The sequence below is a fragment of the Myotis yumanensis genome, unplaced genomic scaffold, assembly GCF_028538775.1.
Source record: "Myotis yumanensis isolate MYYU_CA2020_CCGP unplaced genomic scaffold, mMyoYum1.0.hap1 SCAF_5, whole genome shotgun sequence".
Taxonomy (NCBI): domain Eukaryota; kingdom Metazoa; phylum Chordata; class Mammalia; order Chiroptera; family Vespertilionidae; genus Myotis; species Myotis yumanensis.
This window is the reverse complement of record NW_027223756.1, coordinates 12111605-12138473: the sequence shown is the minus strand read 5'-3', so window position 1 is coordinate 12138473 and position 26869 is coordinate 12111605. Positions and strand designations below refer to the sequence as shown.

Sequence of the window (26869 nt, the reverse complement as noted above, 5' to 3'; positions counted from 1 at the left end):
CAAAGTTCTCCGATTTGAAGTGCGCTTGCGCGAATGCTGCTAGTGTGTAGGTTACAATTGAGTAACGCCAGCAGTGATTGGGCAGGGAGGGGGCGGGGCGCGAAGGCAGTCATGCTCTCCTATAGGCTGGTAGCCTAGACACACAAGCTACCTCATTGGATGCGGCGAGAGCTAAGTACGCATGCTCTTTTCCTGTTCCTTTCCTGGATTGGTGTGGCCAGGGTTTTGGTTTTCCAATTGGCCAACGTCGGGTGGGCGGGTAACGAGCCGGGAGATTTGAATTTGAAAGCCAGTAATGCCAGAATCAGCACCCGGAAGTTGTGGAGGAACGCTAGTTCCCTGCGGCTTGTGGAGCTGGTGGTCATCATGTCCTTTCCTAAGGCGCCCCTGAAGCGATTCAATGACCCTTCTGGTGCGTACGGGGGAAGGGACTGGGGGACCGGAGTTGCTCTCACGCCCCTTGCCCCTTGCGGTTCCCTCTGTCAGAGAGCAATTGGAGGCGATTTGGGGGCTGGCACGGGGATCATTCAATTGATTCATTTTTTTTCTTCTTAAATACATGTTAAGCATTTACTACATGCCAAGCATAACTTAGGATAATAAGAATATAGCAGTGAGCGAAGCAAGGTGTCTGCACCGTGGAGCTTCCACTCGGTTGGAGAATACAGCCTATAAACGGTGCTGTGTAGACACTGAAGCAGAGAGAAGGAATAGGTGTGAGAAAACGTTGGTAGCTATTGGATGGTCCAGTGCGGAAGGCCTTGCGGTAAAAAAAAAAAAGAAAAAAAAAAAAAGAAACACCTGACCATGCTTTTTGTCTGTACGTGTGGATTTCTTTTTGGATATTCCATTCAGGCATAAAGGAAAGAAGGCTGGTAAAGGCAGTTTGTGGTGGTGGTATCAGAAACACTATAAATGAAGTGATGGCAGTTAATAGGGACGGTCTTTACATAGATGATTAGTTCTGTTTTAATTCCCCAACATCCTGGAGAGGTGATCCTATTCGTTATTTTACTAATAAAATGACCAAGACTTAGATTTCCTGTGTTACACAACCGAACTGGGCCTTCTTGAAATCCATCCCGTGCTCTTAACCACTGCAGGTGCATACGTGCAACAACCAGGAAACCTTGGATGTGGTTGGTAAGACCATCATTTATTACAGGCTGACTTCTTATGCAGGGACTGTGCTAAGATTTTTCCTCCTAGGTCTGGTTTATTTTTTCCAACAGCCAAATGAGGAAGTTGCTGGTACTGTCCTTATTTTACAGATGAGGAAACTGAGGGGTTTTGTAACTGTACTACTGAGCAGCCTGTAAGTGGTAGAGCTGAACCATGATTTATCCATTATAACATACAGTTAATGGTCACTGTCTTTAATCTCCGTCACACAATATGGAAATGGAAATGTTCTTATTCACCATCTTCTCCCAATGACTACACTGTATCTGGCACATAGTAATGTCTTTTGATTGGCAGACAGAGCTGGATTTGAATCCTAATCTGGCTGATTACAAAACCCTATTCCGTCTGCCACATCCCCAGTGACTTTCTGTGTTTTCACGACACTGCTCACCTCAGCCCTGAGCTAAATACTGGGGATACAGTCATGATTAAGACAGTCTCTACCTCCAAGCAGTTTGCCTAATGTGGGAGATGGATAAGTACATTGTCTAGTGTGGGAAAGTGGAGAAGTACACTATATAAGTACATACACCGTTGCAAAACTGGGAAGTTCTGTGATAGGAATGATATGCACAGGCTGCTGTGTGGTGGTTATAACCTGATTGGAGGATTCAGAGAAAACTGGAAGAGATGACATCAGGCTGAGGTCTGCAGGATAAGTGAGAGTCAGCCAGGCAAAATGGCAGGTGAACTAGCCATTCGAGGTGGAAGGAAAAGAAACTAAAAAGTTCTGGAAGTTTGAAGCATTTATTTAATGCACTGCATAGAATGTTTATGTGCATACAAAAGTACCGCCGGACTGCCTGTGTTAGCTTCTGATTATTGTTTTTTTTAAAATATATTTCTATTGATTTCAGAGAAAAATTTGCTATGTGTGAGTACACGGATATTTTCTGTTGTTTCACTTTTTTAAAAAAAATGCTAGTGAAGATGTACCAGTGAGCTTTTATCATCCCATTTGAAAAACAGTTAGGGGATAGTACGAGTTGCTTTGGGATTGTCAAACTCCTTGCTGTTCCTATTTATTTGCATGAAACTCTGAAGTAAATAGCTTTTCAGAGAATAGTATAACTCTATGGATTTCCAATCAAATAAAGCTTTATGCTAATGACATTTTTGTTATTATGAGTCCTAAAAGCCAGATCTTACATTTGCTGCGCATAAGCACTCTGAAATGCCTTTAATTTGGGACTCCAGTTACTTACATGAGGTTATAAAATATAAATTTCTGAGACATACAAATATAGTGTATGGCGTTATAAATTTTTTGATATATTGATATTGGGCAGAGATGGATTATCACTATACATTTTTTTCCAGTTTAAATCTTGAGGGCTAGACACTTTTATTTGCTTCATTTCTAGAATCTGATGATAGTTAACCTCAGTGACTCTGAGTAGCGTTGATTCCAAATATGTAATTTCTTATAGTCAATCCTTAAAAAGAAAACCATGTTGCTTGTTCTTCCATAATGTTCATCCCAAGACTGTCTTTGCTGTTTTGCTCAGTTGCCTGTATTCCTTTGACCCAATTGAAATAAAGGGCATTTGAGAAGATGATATTGTTCCTCATATCAAATGGGTGCTATTTTTACATTTGAAAGAACAAAGTGTCTATTTATAGCATTTTTTACGTTTATATCACTCACTTTACTTTGCATGTTTTAACTTAGGATTCTAAGTGACATTAGAAGAAACACTAATGTTTTCTGTTTCTCTAGGTTGTGCACCATCTCCAGGTGCTTATGATGTGAAAACTTCAGAAGTATTGAAAGGACCAGTATCCTTTCAGAAATCACAAAGATTTAAAAAACAAAAAGGTACTGGATCCCCAAATAAAATAATGGTTATATGATCTCGTAAGTTTTAAAGTTATGAATAATAGTATATACATTTAAAGCTGTTATGGTATTTCTAAAAATGTGAAACTATAGGTATGGTTAAATTTTTGTATTTGAAAAATAAGTAAGTTTCGTATTTGATGGATTTATAAGAGAGTCTACTACAGAATAATGCTTTTATCATTACACTATTGTATAATCAGGAAAATTATACAAAACAGATATGTTGTTTCCATATATATATATATATATATATATATAGTATAGTATTGATTTCAGAGAGGAAGGGGGAGGGAGAGAGATAGTAACATCAATGATCAGAGAGAATCATTGATTGGCTGCCTCCTGCACGCCCCCTACTGGTGATCAAGCCCGCAACCCAGGCATGTGCCCTTGACTGGAATCGAACCTGGGACCCTTCAGTCCACAGGCTGACACTCTATCCACTGAGCCAAACCAACTAGGGCTCATTTCCCTTTTGCTAATTACCTTAGCCTTCTGTCAGGGAACATTAGGAAAATCAGAAAAATGTTAGATGTGTAAAATATATTGTACAACTAATTATTTAGAAATGTACAGCCAAGAAAAGAATAACATATCGCTTCACTAATAATTGCAATAAGAAATTTTGAAATTGTGTTTTGTCTGTGGTACAATTTATTGCAGAATCTCAACAAAATCTTGCTGTTGACAAAGATACTACCTTGCCTGCTTCAGCAAGAAAAGTTAAGACTTTGGGATTAAAGGTGAGGTGATCTTACGTTCTACCTGTTTTATGAACTGTACCATTTCAGTTTGTCTTTATTTCTTTGCATTTTCCCCCTTCTTTGGGCCTGTAAGTTTAAGTTGATTTCTCTTTGTAAGATTCTTTTCTTTATGAGATAGCATAATTAAAAATTCAAAATGTATTGCTGTTTAACATTAGAAAGAAGCAGTCAGTAGCTTTCTTCATAAAGCTCCTCCTCTGTTCTCGGACTTTTTAAGGAAAAAAAAACCCACAATCTAATTTTATTGAGATAAAAACTTTTAAGCCTGAAATATTTTGAGTTTTAAAGAACCTTTTCCCTCATTTACTAAATCACCTACAAAGTATGTAATAGACTCAGGGAATTTTTTAAAATAGAAATTAACTGTTTGGAATCTTTAATCTTTTCTGATAACTAAAAATAAAATTCAGCTATGATGTTTGTGGCATTAAAATTTGATCATCACTATTCTTTGACTTTTAAATAGAAGGAATCTCAAAAGAATGATAAAGACTTGAAGATGTTGGAAAAAGAGGTAAGCAATGCTTTCAACTTATTGAAAAACAAATGTACTGTGTATAATGGGAAGAGTTACATAGAATTAAGAGGCAGGGACTCTGTTGCAGTTTGAGGAGTCACACTGGATGGCAAATATACCTTTCAGACCAGTGCCTAGGGTAATCATCCCTTGGCTTGGATACTCTATATCAGAGCCTGGGTGTCTGTGTGGTATGCTGACAAAGTCAAGTTGTTAGCCTACTAAGGGACAGATTCAAGATAACCCATTTAATGAAAAAATAATAACGAAAAATTAATATGTTGGTTTACTACAATTATATGTGTCTATATTTACTTTTCCTGTATGCTACTCTGCATGTTAAGACAATGACTAACTGGGGAATTGCTCAGTGAGCATAAAATCCTAGCAGGTTAGTTAAATGGAGTTCTGCTAATCTGATGCATTCCTCTGCACTAGTGGCATAGGCCTCCCTCAAGGATAAAATGATTTAGGGCTGCCCTGTTACATGGTACTTACTTACCACATGTGACTATTTAAAGGAAATTAAATTAAGAACTCAGTTCTTCAGTTGCACTAGTCACAGTTCAAGTGTTCAATAGCCCCATGTGAGGGGAGGCAACCATACTGGACAGTGCATCTCCACCATGGCAGAAATTCCTGTTGAGCTGAGCTCACCTAAAGAACCACTTACTTCCCTAAGCAGGGCTAAGCTGGTCACTTCCAGCTTTGCTTTTCCGGCAGTAATGTATCCATGTTTCCATTACTGACTCTTTCTGGTGGACATATTCTTTTGATATATTAAAACTTTTCATTGATTACAGTAAAATATTGGCTTAGGACCAAGAATATGTCAAGGTAACTTTGCAAATCTCTGTCCTGGTTGATCTGATCCTTTTGTATTTATTTTTAATAATATTGGTTATCATTTTTATTATTTTATTTTTTAAGTTTATTTATTTCAGAGAGGGAGAGGGAGAGAGAAATAGAAACATCAATAGTCAAAGAGAATCATTGATTGGCTGCCTCCCGCACGCCCCCTACTGGAGATCGATCCTGCAACCTGGGCATATGCCCTGACCCAGAATAGAACTGTGACCTCCAGGCTCATAGGTTGATGCTCAACCACTGAGACATGCTGGCCAGGCTATCATTTTATTGAGGATACATGAAAGGGATGAATGGAGGTCGGGGGGGCAGTAATCGGTGAATCTCAGTTAGATAGCAAGTAAGTGGCAGTGCCAGGATTAGAACTGGTCACTTGGGGCTGCCCTGTTACATGGTAGTTAATCTTTTAGAATGGAGATTTTTAGCAAATAAAGCTGTATTTTATATAAGCCCCAAAATATTTGCTGTTGTTTTTTTTAACTTGAATTGGTTGTCAGTATTTAAATGGAAAGTTTCATGCAAAACAAATTCAAATTTCTGCCTTCTGTTGCAAAATCAGATCTGAAAACACTTTCCACTTTCCCCTCCTGACCTGTGCAGGGCTGCCTCTTTAGATCCCCACATTTGCTCTTCAGCCCTCACCTGGCTATCTTTACGTGTTTATGTTTTCTGCTTAGCCATGTAGGTATTTGAGTTTACAAACCCTTTTATTTTTTTAACTTAAGCTTCTTTAGTTGCAAAAAGTATGATGTAGATGATCTCAGTGTTTATTTTTCTACTGCATCATACTATGCTAAAAACACCACTGATAAAGCAATAATGTAAGCATAGCAAATCTTATGGTCGGGACTCTTAAAGCCCAGTCAGTCCCTAGCCTCTAGTTCACATAAGTGGTGCTTAATACATGTTTAGTTAAGTAATGCTGGCTTAAAATGCTGAGATTAGTATGAATACAAAGCCAGTAAGAATGCAAAATACTTTTCATGCGACTTACTACAGCTATGCTTTCTTGATACTTTTATACCCAGCAAATAGTCTAGTTTGGTAGATGTTTTCTGTGCACTAGAAAAGAATATGGATGCACTTGTTAGGTATAGTGGTCCATATATGTCAGTTCAAGGTGGTTAATAGTTCTGTTCAAATATTTATACTGATATTATTCTTTTAGTTACTTAAGAGGTACTTCTAAAATTTTAGTTCTGTGAATTCATCTATTTCCCTTTTAAGTCTGTCAGTTTTTGCTGTTTATATTTTAAAGTTATATAAGTGCACAACAAATTGAAGCCTATGTCTTCCTCCTGAAATGATCTTTTTCTTAAAATAAAAAATATTTTTAATGATTTTATACAAAAAGAGGAAGGGAGAGAGAGAGAGAAACATCTATGGGCTGCCTGTTGCATGGAACTGGGAATCGAACCGGTAACCTCTTGATTCATGGTTTGACATTCAACCACTGAGCCACAGTGGCTGGGAATGCTTACAGATTTTTAAGATGTGTCATAAATTAAATATGATTGTTCACACAGAGCATCGTGTCACAGTAAGAGATTTTCCTAGAACTTTAATGTTTTAATTATCAGTCACAGCTAGTTACGCTGGCGTTGTGTTTGTGAGTCATTCATTCCTCACCTGTTTCCATCCAGATTCGTGTCCTCCTGCAGGAACGGGGTACTCAGGACAAGCGTCTCCAGGATCTGGAAGCTGAGCTGGAGAAGATGGAAGCAAAGCTCAGCGCTGCAGTCAGGGAGAAAACGTCTCTCTCCGCAAGCAACACTACGCTGGAAAAGCAGCTCACTGAATTAACCAGGACTAACGAGCTACTCAAATCTAAGGTACTTGGGCCACATGATAATATTGACAATTGAATAAGTAATAAACATGTTTTTTCTCATACACTATTTTTTTGGGGGAATTTTAGACTCTAGTTTAGTCTTTTTTCCCTCACTAAATGTACCTTAACTATTAAGCTACTTCCAGTAGGAATTATTATTGTATCTTTTTTATTATGTTGCCTAGCGCATGAGAATTTATAAACAAACATGTTACTTTTTGTTTTAATGTCTGACATTTTCTCCCCCTCTTTCAAAGTAACCTCCATAAATAAGGACATTAATCAAAGTTGCAGAATTTGCATCTAGAAGTCACTTTAAAGATCTTTCTTTGAAATAATGAGAAGGATGATAGCCAGCTTCCCTCTCAAATCCTTTTGGGAATGAAGTGCAAAATGAATCAATATGTTCAATCAATAAATTGTGTTTATCAATAGTAATAGGTCTTAACATGGTCATTTCACTTTTTACAGACGTAGAAGGAGGCTGTAAATCACTGTTCAGTTTCAGAGTCATTGATTCACAGCCTATGTGCTGGGCTCTTTGCTTACAAAGGGAGTGAGGATGCATATGAATTAACCATGGGAAAGGGAACAGATTCCTGGGCCCCATCCAGGAAGAGCTGATTTAGTTGGCCTTGGGTGGACTCTGTACCCCTCACATATTTCAAACTAGACCAGGCAATTTAAATGCATTTTATTAAGCAAACACCCTTTATGAAATCCCCTCCAAGAAGTTTATTTTAGAGCCTTGCAATGAACTTTCCAGTGTATAGAGGTAGGTGACTACCCAAACTACTTTCAGAAATAAACCAGAAAGTCACATGAAGGAGAAGGAGGGACAAGAACAATAGTAGTGTAAATAGTAATCCTGGTTTGTCAAAGGCTGTTTGCTCTGTTAGAATATACTGCAGGCAAATAACAGTCCCAGTAACTGGTACTAATCAATATTAACCAATATTTCAGTGATTTGTTATATAACTTAGCAGAACATATTTCTGAAGCGTTCACATGTTTGTTGTCCTTAGTTTTCTGAAGATAGTAACCAGAAGAACCTGAGAATTCTAAGCCTTGAGCTGATGAAGCTTAGAAACAAAAGAGAAACTAAGATGAGGGTGAGTGATGCCTTTGCTGAGTGTGCTGTGTCTGGTTCTGCGGATCTGAACGATTCCTTATTTCCTGCAACATATTTCTGTTGTGTAGAGTATGATGGCCAAACAACAAGGCATGGAGGTGAAACTGCAGGCCACCCAGAAGAATCTGGAAGAGTCTCAAGGGAAAGTGGCACAGCTCGAGGGGAAACTGTGAGTGCCTAAAGGAAAGAGAAAGTGTTCAGTCCGGATTCACTGCTCTCGTCTGCTATTTTTTCCTGGGATGTTAACCTTCCCACAATACTTACCTCATGGCCTTCCTCTCATTGCCTTATTTCTTTTCCCAAGTGATAGTTGAGACTTACTCATCCCCAAACAATTTAGGCTGAAAAGATATGCGATTAATATTACTTGTGTACATCTTCTGTATCAGTGATGAGGAGAGGCCTCACAAGCTAGCTTTCTAATAGCCTAATCTTGTGGAAGTGGTGAAGTGGACCTGAATTGAGAAGCACTGGTATAGGAGGCTGTGATTAATGCACAAGTCTAGCCTTGTCTTTACTACTGAGCTCTCACTGACATACAATAAAATACCCAGATCACGAGTAGTCAGTTTGATGACTTTTGACAGTTGTATGTACCTGAATAACCGCCACCCGAATATGGTAGAGAATACTGCCATCCCTTCACAAAGCTCCTCCATGCCTGCTGTTCCTGCTCCTCCCTGGCTAATGCCCCCCACACCACAACCACTTTCTGACTTCCATTGTCATAAATTAGTTTGGCTTTTGGGGGCACATTTATTATTGCATGCATGTGTGTATAAACCTCCATCTGTTAACTATTCTCCTGGTTTTTTTGTTTGTTTGTTTGTTTTTTAATATATTTTATTGATTTTTTTACAGAGAGGAAGGGAGAGGGATAGAGAGTTAGAAACATCGATGAGAGAGAAACATCGATCAGCTGCCTCCTGCACACACCCTACTGGGGATGTGCCCGCAACCAAGGTACATGGCCTTGACCGGAATCAAACCTGGGACCCTTCAGTCTACAGGCCGACGCTCTATCCACTGAGCCAAACCGGTTAGGGCTACTATTCTCCTGTTGATCAACATTTGGGTTTCGGGTTTCCAGTTTCTGACTATTATGAATGAGACTGTGACGTATGCCCTTTTGTGGACATATGTTTTTATTTCTCTTGAGTAAATGGGAATGGAATTCCTGGGTCATAGGGTACATGTATAACATTTTCAAAAACTCAAAGTAGATGAACCATTTTACACTCCCAGTTAGCAATGTATCATAGTTCCAGTGGTTCCACACCCTCACCAACATTAGACGTCAGTGCGATTTCACCCCTTCCAGTAGCTGGGAAGTAGTATCTCTTTTGTGGTTTTAATTTATATGCTATTACTGTCAATTATATTTTTATTGACCATTTGTATATATTTTTTGGAAGGTCTCTATTTAAGTCTTTTGCCCATTGCTTAAATTGAGGTGTTTGGAGGAGGTAAACACATAAGTAATTGCATATAAGGCAGCCTGGAACAAAGGCTTTATGGCATACAGATGCTATTTTGTATGTGTGGTGGGTGGGGAAGCCAGGAAAGCTACAAAAAAGATTATTTCTGACACTTGGAGTGCTGTAGATGATGACTCTCATTACCACAGTCCTTTTATCGGTATATATTTGGAAAGCTTTCTCACCTAAAAAAAACTTAGGTCTCCTACTTGCATATATTAAATTGCCAACTTGAGATGTCACATAAATTAATAGTTCAGAGTTTAGACTCTGGCATCAGCCTGCCTGATACAGCAGTCTCTGATACAGAGTAAGCATCATGTGATCATTGTATGTATTAATATACACACCCTTTTTTTAGTGTTTCAATACAGAAAGAAAAGACTGATGAAAAATCTGAAACGGAAAAACTCTTGGAATACATTGAAGAAATAAGGTAATATCAATAGTAGTTTTAAATCAGCCCTCATTTTGTTGAAGTGTGATGAATACATCATTTTCATCTCTTTTCAGTTAATTTTTCCTATGCTTAAATAGATGTGCTCTTCAAAATAGTTTGTTTTAATGCAGTTGTGCCTCAGATCAAGTGGAAAAATACAAGTTAGACATTGCCCAGTTAGAAGAAAATTTGAAAGAGAAGAATTATGAAGTTTTAAGCCTTAAGCAGTCTCTTGAAGAAAATATTGTTACGTTGTCTGAACAAGTAAAAGACCTGAATGCTAAATGTCAGCTGCTTGAAAAAGAAAAAGGTATTCAAGTGTTTGTAGTATTACTGTCTTCAGCTAAGTACTATATACAGCATTTAAGAAAAGCACTGCTATGTTTAAAAACAACTTTTTAAAATAATTATGTAAACCACAAAAAATTCTGTTCTAGTTATGAGAATTTAGTCTTTTATAATGTATATTCTATTTAATATGTTGCTTACCTTGTAAATATATACAATTTTGCATTATTTGACTTCTCCATTCGGTAGCCATTTAAAATTGGTAGGTACATAGAAGTAGGTGTGGGGGGTTATTATATGATATATAGAGTAATGATATAAACTGTAGAGGGTTTTTTTTTCCTTTGAAAATACTTGATCTCTGTTAACATGCTATGTATGTTAATGAAACGTATGTATAATGAAATATAATGGGAATCTGGGTCCAAAGTTAGTATTCATATCTGTGTACAGCATTGTTAACGTTTCTCTTTCCTAGAAGACCTCATCAGCAGGGACAGAGAACGGGATGAACATCTGAATTCTGAAATGCAAAACTTAAAAGAGAAGTTAATTCTTGAAAAACAAGAACATGAAAAGGAGTTACAACAAAAGGAGTTGCAAATTGATTCACTTCTGCAACAAGAGAAGGAGTTACGACAAAAGGAGTTGCAAATTGATTCACTTCTGCAACAAGAGAAGGTAGTTTTCTATAATGTAAAATAAAACTAGTACTTATTTTATGTCATACATTTCCTTGTGGTCAGGACACCTTAAAATTGTATATATCCTGTGATCCACCAATTCTATTTTTAGAATTTTATGCTGAGGAAATAATCATGGTTATGCAGCAGATTTAACTGCACAGGGTTAATGCCTGGCTGGTATAGCTCAGTGGTTGAATATCAAATTGTGAACCAGGAGGTTATGGTTCAATTCTTGTCAGGGCACATGCCAGGGTTTCAGACTTAATCCCCAGTAGGGGGCATGCAGGAGGCAGCCGACTGATGATTCTCTCACATCATTGATGTTTCTATTGTTCTCTCTCTCTCTCCCTTCTTCTCTGAAATAAAAAAATTTAAAAAAAAAAACATTTTTTTAAATATTTACCACAGGGGTATTGATAATGTGAAAAAAATTACAAGTAACAGAGAAAGCAAAATTAAGGAAATTGTTTAAAGATCTTTACCAGCCCACTCTTGTTAGAGTACTACATAGGCATTTACAGTTATGTTGAAAAAAAGCATATGATTATATGAGAAACAAAAGTGACAATTTTTATAATCCAGATTATATAAAAAAACATTTTGCATATTGATGAGAAAAAAGATAGTCCACTAAGAAAGAATGGGCATAGGATGGAAATACATAATTCTTAGAAATAGAAATTCAGATAGCCTGTAACAGTTTCTAGATGTTCTACCTTAGTAGTAATCAAAGAAATGGAAATCCTTTTCACTTATACGATTGGCACAAATTTAAACGTTTGATAGAAAAAAGACCCTTGGTGAGAGTTGGACAATATTATATAAATATTGTATTGTTGAGGAACCTTCAAAGACTAAAGGAATTAAGTAGATCTGTATATACCAACTTAAAAATCTCAACCATTTTTGTGTTTTTTAAATGACTTTTATATACACAGTATATATCTTTCATATTTTAAGAAGTATTATATAAGTAATAAGTAAAGACCTTAAAGCATATATATCAATGTAGTGGTTATCTCTGCAATGGGAAAAGTAAGATTGGGATGGGAAGCAGTCAAGGCAATTTTCTCTTTATTGATGATGTCAACAATTTTTACAATTGTGATTTACTTATATTTATCTTTTTATTGGTGTGTACTCATATAACTTTAAAATATTTTCATATAACATTGAAATCACAGTCCTTTTTATATAATGTCATATGACAAAAATATGTTATAAACGCCAGTTGTAGAATTATAATTTTAGTTTTACAAGAAGTAGGTTTGTGTATATGTGTTGCATAGGAAAAAGACTAAAGTAACATTTATCACAATGTTGACAAGTTATAGGATATACTCCCTGACAAAGTGAATGTGATATCTTCATATTTTTTCAAATTCCTTGAGAATCTCAAATTTGATATTCTTACTTTATTAGCTGTACATTTTTCTTTCCTTAATAAAACCTCATAAATTATTAAATTAAGTTATTTAAACCTTTTGAATTACTTTGGTGGTTTTCTGTTGAATGTAGGAATTATCTTCTAGTCTTCAGCAGAAGCTCTGTTCTTTTCAAGAGGACATGATGAAAGAGAAGAATCTATTTGAGGAAGAATTAAAGCAAGCTCTGGATGAGCTAGATAAATTACAGCAGAAGGAGGAAAAATCTGAAAAGTTGGTCAAACAGCTGGAAGAAGAGACAAAAGCTAGAGCTGAAGAACTGAAACTTCTGGAAGAAAAGCTGAAGGGGTTTGTATTAATAGGACTTTACACATATGACTTCAGATTTTACAAAGTATTTTTCCAGTACATTCTCGGGATTCTCATATCAATCATGCAAGTGGGTGAGATTAGAATTATTTTGCAAGTAAGGAGAAGTATATGCATAGGATGTACACATAGTTAAGTATGACAGCCAACATAAAAGCCAAGCCCTTTCTTTATTTAAAGCCAGTGGTTTAAGAGTTTTAATTCAAAAATGACCAGCTCTAACCAGTTTGGCTCAGTGGATAGAGTGTGGGTCCGTGGACTGAAGGGTCCTGGGTTCCATTCTGGTCAAGAGTATGTACCTTGGTTGCTGGCTCAATTCCCAGTAGGGGGCGAGCAGGAGGCAGCTGATTAATGTTTCTCATTGATGTTTCTCTCTATCCCTCTCCCTTCCTCTCTGTAAAATCAATAAAATAAATTTTTTTTAAATGACCAAAATTTTGTGGATCCTGTAATTAGTCTCATATTTTCTAAAAATGAAGGGACATTAGTGTTACAATAATAATAGATTTAGAAAAATACTCCGCAAAATTAAGTTTCCCACCCTTTAATAAGACACACTTCCATTTTTGTATACGTGTACATCAGTTTACATAGTGTGAGTTATATCTTTAATTACCTGTTTTGAAGGAGAACAAATACTTCAAACATAACAAAAAAAAAGCAAAATGGGGAAAAAAAACAACTAGAACTGGGAAACATTAAAACATAAGAAATGGCTCGCCGGCATGGCTCAGTGGTTGGGCGTCAACCTGTGAACCAGGAGGTCACAGTTAGATTCCCGGTCAGGGCACATGCCCGGGTTGCGGGCTCGATCCCCAGTTCGGCGGGGGTGCAGGAGGCAGCCGATCAATGATTCTCTCTCGTCATTGATGTTTCTATCTATCTCTCCCTCTTCCTTACTATCTCTGAAATAAATAACATATATATAAAAGTAATAAGAAATGTATTATTAGAAATAGACTAAGATCTCATGCTTTTTTTTTAACTCCAGTTCCATATTGCTTTCATCATGTTATGTGTCCTCCACTACATTTACTTAAATTAAAATGTCCAAGTTGACTATTGAGTTCAGATTACAAATAAAAAATTATATTATTTGAATCCTTGGGATTTCATCACTATAAAATTTCCTAGCATAGATTAGACATGAGCCTACATGTAATATGTCTAGAACTGTGTCTATCTCTTGTTGGATACTTTTGTTATTCATTTATTTTCTGGGTTTTTTTGTTGTTGTTTTAATGCTTAGTGATTTAAAAAAAGAAAAAGTTAGGGGGAAAATGGTGTTTTAAAAAAATAAAGTAAAATAAATAAGTAAAATTTTAAAAAGCACACCAAGGTTTTATATATATACCTGCTTTTGCAGGAGCAGTACTGAATGTAATTAGGGGATTGTTCTATATTGCAGCCAGTCTCAGGGGACAGGTGCTTTAAGTGCCTGAGTAGATGATTTCAGTTTCAGAAAGAAAGTGGACACAATCATTTATTCTGACTCAGAGAACTGTCCAGAGGTCAGGAGATAAATATTTTGCTACTAGCTATGTGACTCTGAGGAAGATAATCTTAATCTCCATACTTTTCTATTTCATTATATATAAAATAGTTTTATGAGATGGTTTCTGTGGTCCATCTCTTCCAGCCTGGAAATTTTATGCTAAAAAGGAAAACTAAGATAGTTGAAAGTGATTCCTCTAGGGGGCAGGAAATATAATATTTTGTTATAAACCCGTTAGTATGATTTGATTGCTTTTAGCTGCTGTGTGTATATTTTTTTAAGTCCCCTACTCATTACAGAATGAATTCGACCAACTGTTATCTTGTCTCAGTGTCAAACTTAGTCTGTAAGTGAATAATGCTTCTTATTTATAGTTTTTAGTTCCAAATGATCTTTAAAAGATCTCATAAGCTCATATGCATATCTAAAAATTATATCATCATTTTGTAATATATATTATTTAATAAGTTGTTGAATCTTTGAGTAACAATTTATAATGTGGGTTATTGATACAATCAAAATAAGTCTACATAATCCTGTAACTTTTAAAACAAAGTATCTTTAACTGTACTAAGTATTTCTTAAAAGTCTACACGCAGAAAATTAAATTTTATTCAGTACAAATGCTTTTTAACTAGTAATTCACATTCTTAGCTGTTGCTATTAAGATTCTATTTGAGCCTGTTTATCCTACTTCCCCAAAAATGTTTAACTACATACATACATGTGATATAAGAAGATAAATGTGGAAATAAATAAATGAGGATTGCAACAAAAGTAAAAAAGAACAGGAAAGATAATATGAAGTCCTACATAGTAACCATGCTTTTAGATGTAGTCGCTCATAAATTTACATCTAAGCTATCCAGTAGCTAATGTAAACAGGAAGCTTTGGGATTCACCTTTGACACCAAGAGTGTCAAAGGTAAATACTAACCTCTTTCTTAGGGCAATGATTGTAGTTAGTAGTTTATCTTTTCATTGTTGCATTTTTCTTAGGAAAGAAGCTGAACTGGAGGGAAGTAATGCTGCTCACACTCAGGCCACTCTGCTTTTGCAGGAAAGGTGTAATACTGCAGAACAAAACCTTGGAAATGTTACTGCTCAATTCGAAAGGTATTTCTATTGGGAGCCTGTACTCTCAAACATAGTAAGAGCAGGGAGAGGTACTTAGGAAAAACTGAACAACAAAATCAATTGCACAAATAAAATTATTGGAATCACTTTAAATTCCATAATGACCAACCATAAATGGGCATTTAGCGTTGCATGTTAGTCTTAGTATGTATAGTAATTTCCCTTTGATTTTAATGTGGCTAAGTTTGTAGATTCTTATGTGAACACTTTTGCATCTCATTTAAGAACTTCTTTCTGCCCCAAAGAACATAAAGACAGTCACCTGTTTTTCTTCTAAAAGTTTCAGTTTCTCTTTTCACTTTTTCACCTAGAACTGATTTCTGTGTGTAGTGATATTGGGATCAAATTTATTTTTGTTTTTCCATGTGGATAGTGAATTGCCTAGTGTTCATTCATTGAATAGTACCTTCTTTCCTAGTGATCTCCTTCATGTGATATATTATATATAATACACATATGCACACACATATCATGTACTAATATATGTAGGTATCTATTTTAATTATAATTTTTCGGTCACAGCAGAAATATAAGTTATATAAATTTTATATTAGGCAAGTTTTAGTGTTGTTCTCAATCCTGTAAAGGAATTTCCCGTCTTGCTACTTTGAAAGATAGTGCCTTAGCCATTCTGTGAATCCACTCACCATCACTATGCTAATACCATTAAAATTTATTCCTTCAGATCACACGTCTCCATTCAGCTCTGTATTCACCTACCCAGCTGCCTACTTGACATCTCCAAGTAGATATCTGACTATCTTCCAATAGCAACATGTCTAAAACAACTCTTGATCTTCTCTCTATCTCTTTCTACCTCTAGTCTCTCATTCTTTTTTATATCAGTCAGTGACATCTTCCTGCCTTCTCATTCCATAAATCTTAGTGTCATCTTTGATCATTTTCTCTCCCTTTTTCCTAACACCTAATCTATTTCTGGAATTTTAAAATTCTGCCTTCAAAAGAGATCTCCCATCTTTCCATTGCCAGCTCCTTAGTCAAAGCCTTTTTCACTCACCGGGACTGATGATTATCTTGTATTTAATCTTCCAATGTGTCACCCGTGCACCTCCCCCCGTCTATTCTCCACATGTCTCCAGAGTAGTCCACACACTTAGAGACCTCAGGTAACCTCATGGTGCCCTGCAGTGACGAGTGGCCTCAGTCCTCTCTAGCCTCTGCTCTTGCCTCTCTTAGTTATTAGGCTCCAGGCTCATCTTTTTTCTTTTTGTTTCTTTGTTTGGCTTGAAAATATGGAATTTGTGTATCGCCCTCGCACAGGGGCCATGCTCATCTTCTCTGTATCATTCCAATTTTAGTAGCAGTTTCATCTTTTCATGCACTGTGGTCTACCTGCCTTTGAGCATCTTTTCCCTCTGAAATACTTGGCCCTAACTGCCTGGCAAAACCTTCCTTATCCATCCATCATGTCTCAACTTAACTGAATTCCTCAGGCCTTTTCTGAATCACCAACCAAAATATAGTCTACTCGGTTTTATTAGCTTAAGGAGCTCTGTAGTTTTTCTTCATAACTCTTACCACAAATTTAATTATATACTTATTTTTTCAAATATTCTGTGAAAACCTGGAGAGGCATTTTCCTATGTTCCCCACAAGACCATAAACTCTGACAGAAAGTGCAGGGATTGTAGAATTTTTGTTTTAGAGTAATTTTTATGTTTGGTAGTTGGTTTTTTTAAATCTCTGTATGCATACTTCCTGCACATAGTAGTCACTGGATTTTTTTTTATTTGAATGAAAAGCCTATGCAGTGTAAGCTCATTAGCACTGACCTCAGAACACTGAATTCTTACTTGTGTAAGTGCATAAATAGATACTGAAATTTTTTTTGCCTTACCTAAAATTTTATAAACTATAAATTTATGAGCTACATATTTGTCATGTGTATGTTAACTTATTCTTCTTGTTAATAAGCTATAAAGCATTAACAGCTAGTGAGATAGAAGATCTTAAGCTGGAGAACTCATCACTTAAGGAAAAAGTGGCCAAGGCCGAGAAAAGTGCAGAGGATGTTCAGCATCAGATATTGGCAACTGAGAGCTCAAATCAAGAATATGCAAGGTATGTAGTAAAAATAAAACCGTACTCGTGGCCCTCAAACCATTAAGACAATGTTGTTGAAAGCCAGCTACCAAGTGATGCAGGGAGTTGTAGTTCGTTTCATGGCTTGCTTTGGGTGATCTCAAATTGCAAATAAAGAATTTAGTTAAGCCCGGCTGGCGTGGCTTAATGGCTGAGCATCTATCGACCTATGAACCAGGAAGTCACTGTTGGACTCCCAGTCAGGGCACATGCCCGGGTTTCGGGCTTGATCCCTAGTGTGGGGCGTGCAGGAGGCAGCCAATCCATGATTCTCTCTCATCATTGATGTTTCTATTTCTCTCTCCCTTTCCCTTCCTCTGAAATCAATAATAAAAAATAAATATTTTAAAAAGAATCTAGGTAAAAATATAAAGTTCTCAAAGAAGTCCTTAAATTTTAAAGGAAAAGAACAAAAAGTAATTAAATGGCTGTAAAATGTTTAGTGGACTCTTCTCTCTCAAACCCAAGGATGCTTCTAGATCTGCAGACCAGAGCAGCACTTAAAGAAGCAGAAATGAAAGAAATCACAGTTTCTTCTCTCCAAAAAATAAGTGATTTGGAGAACCAGCTCAAGCAACAAGGTGAAGACTTTAAGAAGCAGCTGGAAGAGGAAGAAGCAAGGTAGTCACACTTCAGAACCCCGGTGCCACCCGCCTCAGTTTATTTTTTCGAATACACTGTGTCTTCAATTTAATTTTCTGTTACAGAAAAGCTGGGAAAGAAAATACAGTGGCAGAATTAACTGAGGAAATGAATAAGTGGCGTCTCCTTTATGAAGAACTATATAATAAAACAAAGCCTTTTCAGGTGTGTCAAATAGGACTGAACTTAACTCATGTTTGTTTTAGTTATTCGCTTTATCACAACAGTGACTTGGTTTTTCTGGAAGACCATTTTGCTGTGCGTCTAGTGCCAATTTAACTTCCTATTAAAGAAGGCTTGTAAATTTTGTCAAATTATTATGCATACATATTTTAGTAAAGCCTTTATAGTCTAGAAAATACCTCCTAATAAGAGACTTAAAGTTAATAGCTTAGAAGTTTCTTTTGATCATTAATCTATGTAAATTTGTGATAATTATTTTGTTATGATCTTTCTCAGTGTATCTCAAGTTAATACACTGATCTTAAGATAGCCAAAGGATAAATGCTAATCTTGGTACTTCAGTAGATTAGGAGTTCTGGTTATAATATGATCCAGTTGATACAAATTAGGCTGGCCAGCCTAGTCTTCTTGTTTCTTCCCCTGTTTTTATGATCTTTGAAATGAAAAACAAAATTTTTTTTAAAGTCTCATTTATGGAGAGCTCTGAGAATATGTTAACAAAATCTGTTTTTGTTCATTTTTAAATTTTCTTTTAACTTTGTCTTCTATATAGTTTATATAGACAAGTAAGATTTAACAGTTTTAAGTCTTAACTTTATATAAAAAAAACTATTTTTCAGCTACAACTGGATGCATTTGAAGCAGAGAAACAGGCTTTGTTGAATGAACATGGTGCAGCTCAGGACCAACTAAATAAACTAAGAGATTCTTATGCTAAATTATTGGGCCATCAGAATCTAAAGCAAAAAATCAAGCATGTTGTGAAATTGAAAGATGAAAATAGCCAACTCAAATCGGTTTGTAAAATAACACAGTCCTACTGAAGATATTGGGGTGGGGTATTTTTTATTCTATTTATAACATTTAAGTAAAATGAAGGACTTTGGTATCAGAAAAAAGTGATAGTCCATCTAACAATTAAGGATTTATTTTATTTTATTTTAGAGTATTGACCAGATGGGTATTAATGTTCTCAGATTTTCTAACTACTTCATTAGTATGTTGAAAATTACTAGAGCCCTAGCCGATTTGGCTCGGTGGTTAGAGTGTCGGCCCACAAACTGAAGGGTTGTAGGTTCGATTCTGGTGAAGGGCACATACCTCGGTTGCAGGCTCGGTTCCTGGCCCTGGCCGGGGCACGTGTGGGAGGCAACAAGTCAATGTGTCTCTCTGACATCGCCATTTCTCTCTGTCTTTCCCCTTCCCTTCCATTCTCTAAAAAATGATTGGAAAGATTCAGAAAGGTTTACATATCCATTTCTATTTGTAAAGTAGAAAAATCTTTGATGTAAGTAAATACTATAAAGATAGGCAGTGTTCAAAACTAGTTAGGCATTTAAGTTTTTTAACAGCTTTATTGAAATACTAGAGGCCCTGTGCACGAATTCGTGCATGGGTGGGGTCCCTCGGCCTAGTGGGCAATTGGGGTGATTTGGGCCTGCAGGGTGGGGGTGGGGGGGGCACAGGAGTTTGGCTGGGGAGAGGGACTAAGGGAGGTTGGCTGTCAGAGTACACTGACCAGCAGGGGGCAGCTCCTGCATTGAGCATCTGCTCCCTTGGTGGTCAGTGCGCATCATAGCTACTGGCCGGTCCTCCAGTTGTCCAGTCCTAACGGTCACTTAGGCTTTTATATATATATAGATAATTCACACACCGTTAATGTGTACAACTCAGTGGTTTTTAGTATATGTACAGATAGCTATAGCCATCAATCACCAGTCAATTTTAGAACATTTTTATTACCTCAAAATGAAACCCCTTACCCTTTAGCTATTATCTCCCTATCTCCTCACCCACTCCTCCCTCCCATCACTAATCTACTTTCTGCCTTTTTCTAATGTTTAGTTTCACTAGGAAGCAGGTCAGTGGAGCCCCTCAGGTCCTCATGCTGGAAGTTGATCTCGGCATTTAATACTGAATTTTAGAGAGAGAGGAAGTGAGAGAAACATTGGTGTGGGAGTGAAAAATTGATCAGCTGCCTCCTGCACACCCCCTACCAGGGATGGAGCCTGCAACTCGGGCATGTGCCCTGACCAAGAATAGAACCAGCAACCTTTGGGTGCATAGGACGATGCCCAACCAATTGAATCCCGCCGGCCGGGCTAACTTCATAGTCTGAAAGCCTCTATCTAGTAGTGATTTTTGCCATTTGGTTTGATATCTGAGGGACTTTGTAATTTGTCAGTAACATAGGTTACACATTTTACCAACGTGATCTTAAATAATTTTTTATTGTCTACTTTTTTTTTTTTTTACACAGGAGTTGTCAAAACTCCGCTCTCAGCTTGCTAAAATAAAGCAAAGTGAGAGAAACCTTCAGGAGGAGTTGAATAAAGTTCTGGGCATCAGACGCTTTGATCCTTCAAAGGCTTTTCTTCATGAAAGTAAAGAAAATTTTGTTCTGAAAACCCCATTAAAAGAAGGTAAGAAATGAATGCATAGAAGTGTCATCTTCCTTTGGATTTGCTTTTAGAACATTTAGCAAATTAATCATTTTTATGAACTGAAAGATTTTTTACAGTTTCTGTTATGAAAGAAATTCTGAAATTTTTGTGCGAGATGCCTTTTCTTCCCTCCTTCCATACTTTATGTTTTCCATGTCTCCAGATCCCATCTGTCCTTCAAGCCCATTGAAACTCCATCTTCCTTGAAGCCTTGTCTGACTTTTTTGCTCCTACCTGCCCCCCAACCAGAACTATTCCCTGTAACACACCCTCAGCATTTTAACCTAAATGTCTAATTTGTAGTTTTGGAGAAGTAGGTGTTCTCTCTTGATTGTGAATCTTGGTATCATTGACAATAAATCAAAATGGGTTGAAACAGTGAATGAAGAAATATAAATAAAACTATGCTACAGAATGTGAACATTGCTTTGTCCACCTTACAAAAGATAGCAGATGCCCGTTTTTAGTTTATACTGACTGATGAACTGGTGTTGATTTAGGACACTAACACCTCTTTTTAATAATCCCTCCAGGCAATACAAACTGCTACTGAGCTCCTATGGAGTTTCAAGAATCATGCAAGTAAAGATCTGAAAAACCAAGTTGAAGATTATTTTATTCTTATTCTTGTTGTTGTTGTTGTTGCTGTTATTGTGATGTTTGTAATGGATACTTTAAAAATGTATTTAATATTAACTTCCTATTTTTAGGTATCTGAAAGCAAGTTCAACGTTTTTACCCATATGTCTTCTGACATTTTATTTTCTCTTGTCAGTACCTCCTCCCTGATGTTCATTTTCGTCACTTCATTCTAAACCTTCTGCTTGGCTTTCCGGCTTTACAACTCGTCCCAGCAATCAGCATTCCTTTAAAAATCACTTTTTTGTTATTACTCTCCTATTCTTAAACTAAAGGTGGTTTCAAGATTCTAATACCCAGTTTTTTAGTTTGATCCTGGATGGCTTTTCTGATCTGAATCTCTTAAGCTAAGACAAAATACCTTGGCTTGTTTTTGCCTCTACATTTATTCTCCTAAAAATGTTCAGTGTGTTTTACCCATCGTCCATTTATCCAGTTCAAGCAAGAAGTAAGGGCAAGCCTTAATTCCATAGTCATCTCTTATCAGAGTCACTGAGCTGGTCAATAATTTGCAGATTTCTAGACTCTATCCCAGTCCTACTAAACTAAAATCTAAGTTTTGGGATGAAAATCTGCATTTGAAACAAACTCTGCAGTTAATTCTTAGATGCATAAAAAACCTGAGAAACACTAAAAATCTGAAATAACTTTTATTTTGAGAGACTGCTTATTAAAGCTGGGAACAGTGAAATAAGGAAGGGTTTAGGACAGAAGAAACAACAGGAGAGCCTCTGCAGGGCTGTTTTGGCTCATTGAGAAGTCAAAGGAGAGGGGCCCTTGGGGACAGGTGCAGGGGGTCAGCCCAGGACGAGTTGTTGCTGCCCACTGCTCCCCTGGTTGCAAGTTTCATGGGGACCCTTAGAGTTTAGGAGATGCAGGCCTGTGTGAAGAAGAGGGGGAAAGGGAAGGCACCAGCATACTCCTAGGAGGGGGAGAGCACTTAACTAAATAGAATTTTTCTTCTATTGCTTGGCATCGGCCTGACTACTGGATGATGGATTAGTATTTCTGAAATGTGAAATAGAGATCACACATTAAATCATTAACTCATTATATGAAGTTACATTAATGCTTCCATTTAAGGTATATTTATTACCTCTGCCCTCCCCGACCTACCTTGTCTCTAGAATTACACATGGTAGTATACTATTTAGAGAGTGGTAATACTCCATCTAAAGTTTCTGACTTACACAGTTAGTACATTATAATCCACCTTTTAAAATAGTATCTCCCCCTTGAGGGATCAACAGAGATTATTATAATCAGAATAGCTTTTCACAATAAGTGATTTTTTAAAATATATTTTAGTGATTTTTTTACAGAGGAAGGAAGAGGGATAGAGAGTTAGAAACATCGATGAGAGAGAAACATCGATCAGCTGCCTCCTGCACACCCCCTACTGGGGATGTACCCGCAACCAAGGTACATGCCCTTGACCTGAATCGAACCTGGGACCCTTCAGTGTGCAGGCCCATGCTCAATCCACTGAGCCAAACCGGTTAGGGCCACAATAAATGATTTTATTGGAACTTAATACATAGTTGAATTTTTAAATGTCATTTTAATTAAGTTCAGAGGAAATGTAGAAATTAGGAAATTTGTATAATAAAATCAAATAGTTCCAAGATTTCTGCTTTTACTAAAGATGGAGTAACAGGGATCAAATTTATTGTTTCTCACCCTACCCTACACACACACACACACACACACACACACACGTAAAACTATCAAAAAACTAGACAAGATATACAAAATAATGAGTTTCAAGATGCTAGGCATGAGACAACAATCCCTGAGCAATGGGAAAAATCAAGGTGAGCCCTATCATTGTTCCCTGATTACAGCCATGAGAGAATTTTCAAAGGATGATGTAGGAGAGGGGAACGCAGGCAGAGCCCACCCAAACATCAGAGTTGAAAAGCCAGAGCTGAGATGTGAGGAGACCAAAGTGGCCAGAGTTGGCAGGACAGAGTACGAGAAAGGAGAAAATTGCACAGAGAGAAAACTCAAGGTCAGCCAAGGGTCCCTTAAGTTTTCATCAGTTGTGCATGTGAGGAAACTACTTGAGGCCAGAGAAAGAAGCACCCCCCAAAATCAGAAGTAACAGTGCTCAAAGCTGACACAAGGCGAGAAATACTGCCTGTGACCACCAGCCAAGCTGGACAAACCTAGGGAGGTATAAGGCGTTGAGTAGGATATACAGAAGGATTTAGCCTCAGTATCGGGGAATATAGGTATACCTCATTTTATTGCACTTCACTTTATTGTACTTTGCAGATGATGTGTTTTTTACAAATTGATGGTTAGTGGCAACCCTATGTCAAGCAAGTCTATTGATACCAAAAAGATTATGACTTGCTGAAACCTCAGATGAATATGAGCATTTTTAAGCAATAAAGTGTTTTTTAATTAAGGTACATACATTGGTTTGTGTGTTTTTTAGACAATGCTATTACACCTTGGAACAAAGCTCAAGAATATTACAGGATTATTAAAATATGAAGCACTTACAAAGGTAAATTTCACGGTTTCTAAAATCCAGTTCTGCAGAAAGGCAGAAAACACTACCCCTAATGAAGAAAATAATCCACCCAGGGCTAACACAGAGGTTATAATTACCAGAGGGCGTCAAAACCATACATACCAAAACCTAGTAAAAACATGTAACAGAAATAAGACCCAAATCAAACTTGCAAAAACTACAATGTGTGAGATGGAAAAATAGTACTCTCAATGGCAATGACAGCAGATTAGGCATTGCAATAGGAACGATTAGTGAACTTGGCAACGGCAGTAGGAACTGTCCAAAATGAAACGCAGAAACAAGATTTTAAAATGAACAGAGCACCACGGTGCTCTGGGACCACTTCAGGCAGGCTGATATATGTGTAATTGGAATTCCCAGAGGAGGAAAGGAGGGGACAGAAAAATTATTTGAAGAATTACTGGTGGAAGCATTTTCCAATTAGAATGAAAACTAAGCCTGCAGGGCCAAGGAACACAGTGAATCCTAAGAATAAGAAATATGATCATCACAATCAAATTGCTGAAAAGCAGTGATGAAGAAAACTAAGCCTAGAACAAAAATAGTTTTCAGCAACAAAGATGATAAAATTATTATAGACATAAAAAGACTAAAAAATTATCACCTGCAGATCCACACTAGAAGAAATCTGAAAGGTCCTTCAGGCAGGAGAAAAGTGATGCCAAGTGGAAATAAGAATACACGAAGGAATGCCCTAGCTGGTTTGGCTCAATGGGTAGAGCGTCCCGGGTTAGATTCTGATCAAGAGCACAAGCCTGGGCTATGGGCTCAATCCCGAGTAAGGGGTGTGCGGGAGGCAGCTGATCAATGATTCTCTTTCATCATAATGTTTCTATCTCTCCCTCTCCCTTCCTCTCTAAAATCAATAAAGTGTTGTTGTTTTTTTATAAAAGAATACACCAAGGAATGAAGAGCACTAGAAATAGTAACTGCATGGGTAAATATATGACTTGTTTGGTCTTCTTACTACTTTATTCTTTTAAAAAGATAATTGTTTAAGCAAAAATAACGTAGTTTGGAGTTTACACATATTTAAAATTAGAGCATGACAGCAAGCTCAAAGTTCAGGAGGGGAAAATAGAAGTATGTGATTGTAAAGTTCTTTAGTATATGTAAAGTGGTATGTTATCTAGGAATAGATTGTGATGTTAATAATGTATGTGGTGAACCCTAAGAAAATCACCAACATAAAAAACTTGTAGCCAGAAGTTAAAACAGAAGATAAAATAGAATCAGAAAAAAAAAAAATCAAAAGAAGGCAGAAAAAGAGGGAAAGGAAAACAACAAGAAAAAAGAACCCTCGTGCACTGCTGGTGGGAATGCAGACTGGTGCAGCCACTGTGGAGAAAACTGTATGGCATTTCTTCAAAAAGTTAAAAATGGAACTCCCATTTGACCCAGTAATCCCACTTGTAGGACTATATTCCAAGAAATCAGAAATACCAATCAGAAAGGATATATGTACCCCTATGTTCATAGCAGCACAATTCATCATAGCTAAGATTTGGAAACAGCCTAAGTGCCCATCAGCAGATGAGTGGATTAGAAAACTGTGGTACATCTACACAATGGAATACTACGCTGCTATAAAAAAGAAGGAACTCCTACCATTTGCAACAGCAGGGATGGACCTGGAGAGCATTATGCTAAGCAAAAGAAGCCAGTTGGAGAAAGATAAATACGACATGACCTCACTCATTTTTGGAATATAATGAACAACATAAACTGATGAACAAAATAGAGCCAGTGGGGGGGAAATATTTTAGAATCTAATAGAAGTAATCCTGTTATTTGCAGATTTTTAATATTTCCCACAACTTTTGTGATATACTATGTTAGTACAGTTTTGACAATATTATTATACCTAAAATCCTTTTATTCTTGAAATATTAATGTTTATTGCATGTAACATTTTTATATTTAAAATCGTTTTTCTTGGAAAAAAATAAATTTTCACTTCTAAAAAAGAAAAAAAAAAAGGAAAACAAAGAACAGCGCTGGCTGGTTTGGCTCTGTTGATTGTCATCCCATTCACCATAGGTCACCGGGTTTGATTCCCAGTCAGGGCACATGCCTAGTTGAGGCTTGATCCCCAGTAGGGGGCATGCAGGAAGCAGCTGATCTATGTCTCTCCCTCTCCCTTCCTCTCTCTTTAAAAAAAAAAAAAAAAAATCAATAAAAACAAAGACAAATGACAAATGGGCAAAAAGAAATCAAATTGCAATATGGTAAAATTAAATTTAACTATTTCAATCGTCAACATTAAATATAAATAGTCCGTAGACTCCAATTAAAATACAAAAATGGCCAAATAAATTAAAAAGTAAAATTGACTATATGTTGCCTATAAAATGCACTTAAAGTATAAAGACAAAAATAGATGAAAAAATAAAAGGATGTGAAAAGATACACCAACTGAGAGGTGACGTCAACAAGATGATCAGGAAGCCTTGGATCCTCTTTCTCCCCAAGGACACACTGATTCAACCACAATATAGAAACTGTGAGAACTCCAGAAACTAGCTGAGGGAGACAGGAACACACAATGGAGAAAGGACAGCCTCTTCAACAAATAGTGTTGGGAAAACTGGGTGTCCAAATGCAAAAGAATGAAATGGGAACCTTATCTTAAACCATACATAAGAAAAACAACCCAAAAGGGTTAGCCTTAGCCTGGCCGCTGTGGCTCAGTGGTTGAGCCCTGACCGGGAATCAAACTGTGACCTCTTGGTTCATAGGTCGATGCTCAACCACTGAGCCACACCAGCTGGGCAATAGACCCTTTCAGGACTTTTGGAGTCAAGATTTTTTATTTATTGATTGATTATTAGAGAGAGAGAAAGGGAAGTGGGGGGAGATTTGTTGTTATCGCACTTGTTTGTGCATTTGTTGGTTGA

The 26869-nt window shown here is 36.9% G+C and overlaps 1 protein-coding gene and 1 pseudogene across 1 annotated transcript; one reads left to right on the top strand and one right to left on the bottom strand.

Annotated features, from left to right (window-relative positions):
* Positions 1-103: 103 nt before the first annotated feature.
* Positions 104-25835, top strand: HMMR (hyaluronan mediated motility receptor). The gene is made up of 18 exons (XM_070414464.1): positions 104-175; positions 2906-3004; positions 3692-3771; positions 4259-4306; positions 6820-7008; positions 8033-8119; positions 8208-8308; positions 9979-10053; positions 10188-10366; positions 10823-11025; positions 12549-12763; positions 15279-15395; positions 17352-17498; positions 17988-18140; positions 18227-18326; positions 18965-19141; positions 20605-20767; positions 21322-25835. The coding sequence occupies exons 1-18, from the start codon at positions 160-162 to the stop codon at positions 21339-21341; spliced, it is 2169 nt and encodes a 722-aa protein (XP_070270565.1). The 5' UTR covers positions 104-159; the 3' UTR covers positions 21342-25835.
* LOC139011856 (U6 spliceosomal RNA) lies at positions 16664-16759 on the bottom strand (annotated as a pseudogene).
* Positions 25836-26869: the final 1034 nt, after the last annotated feature.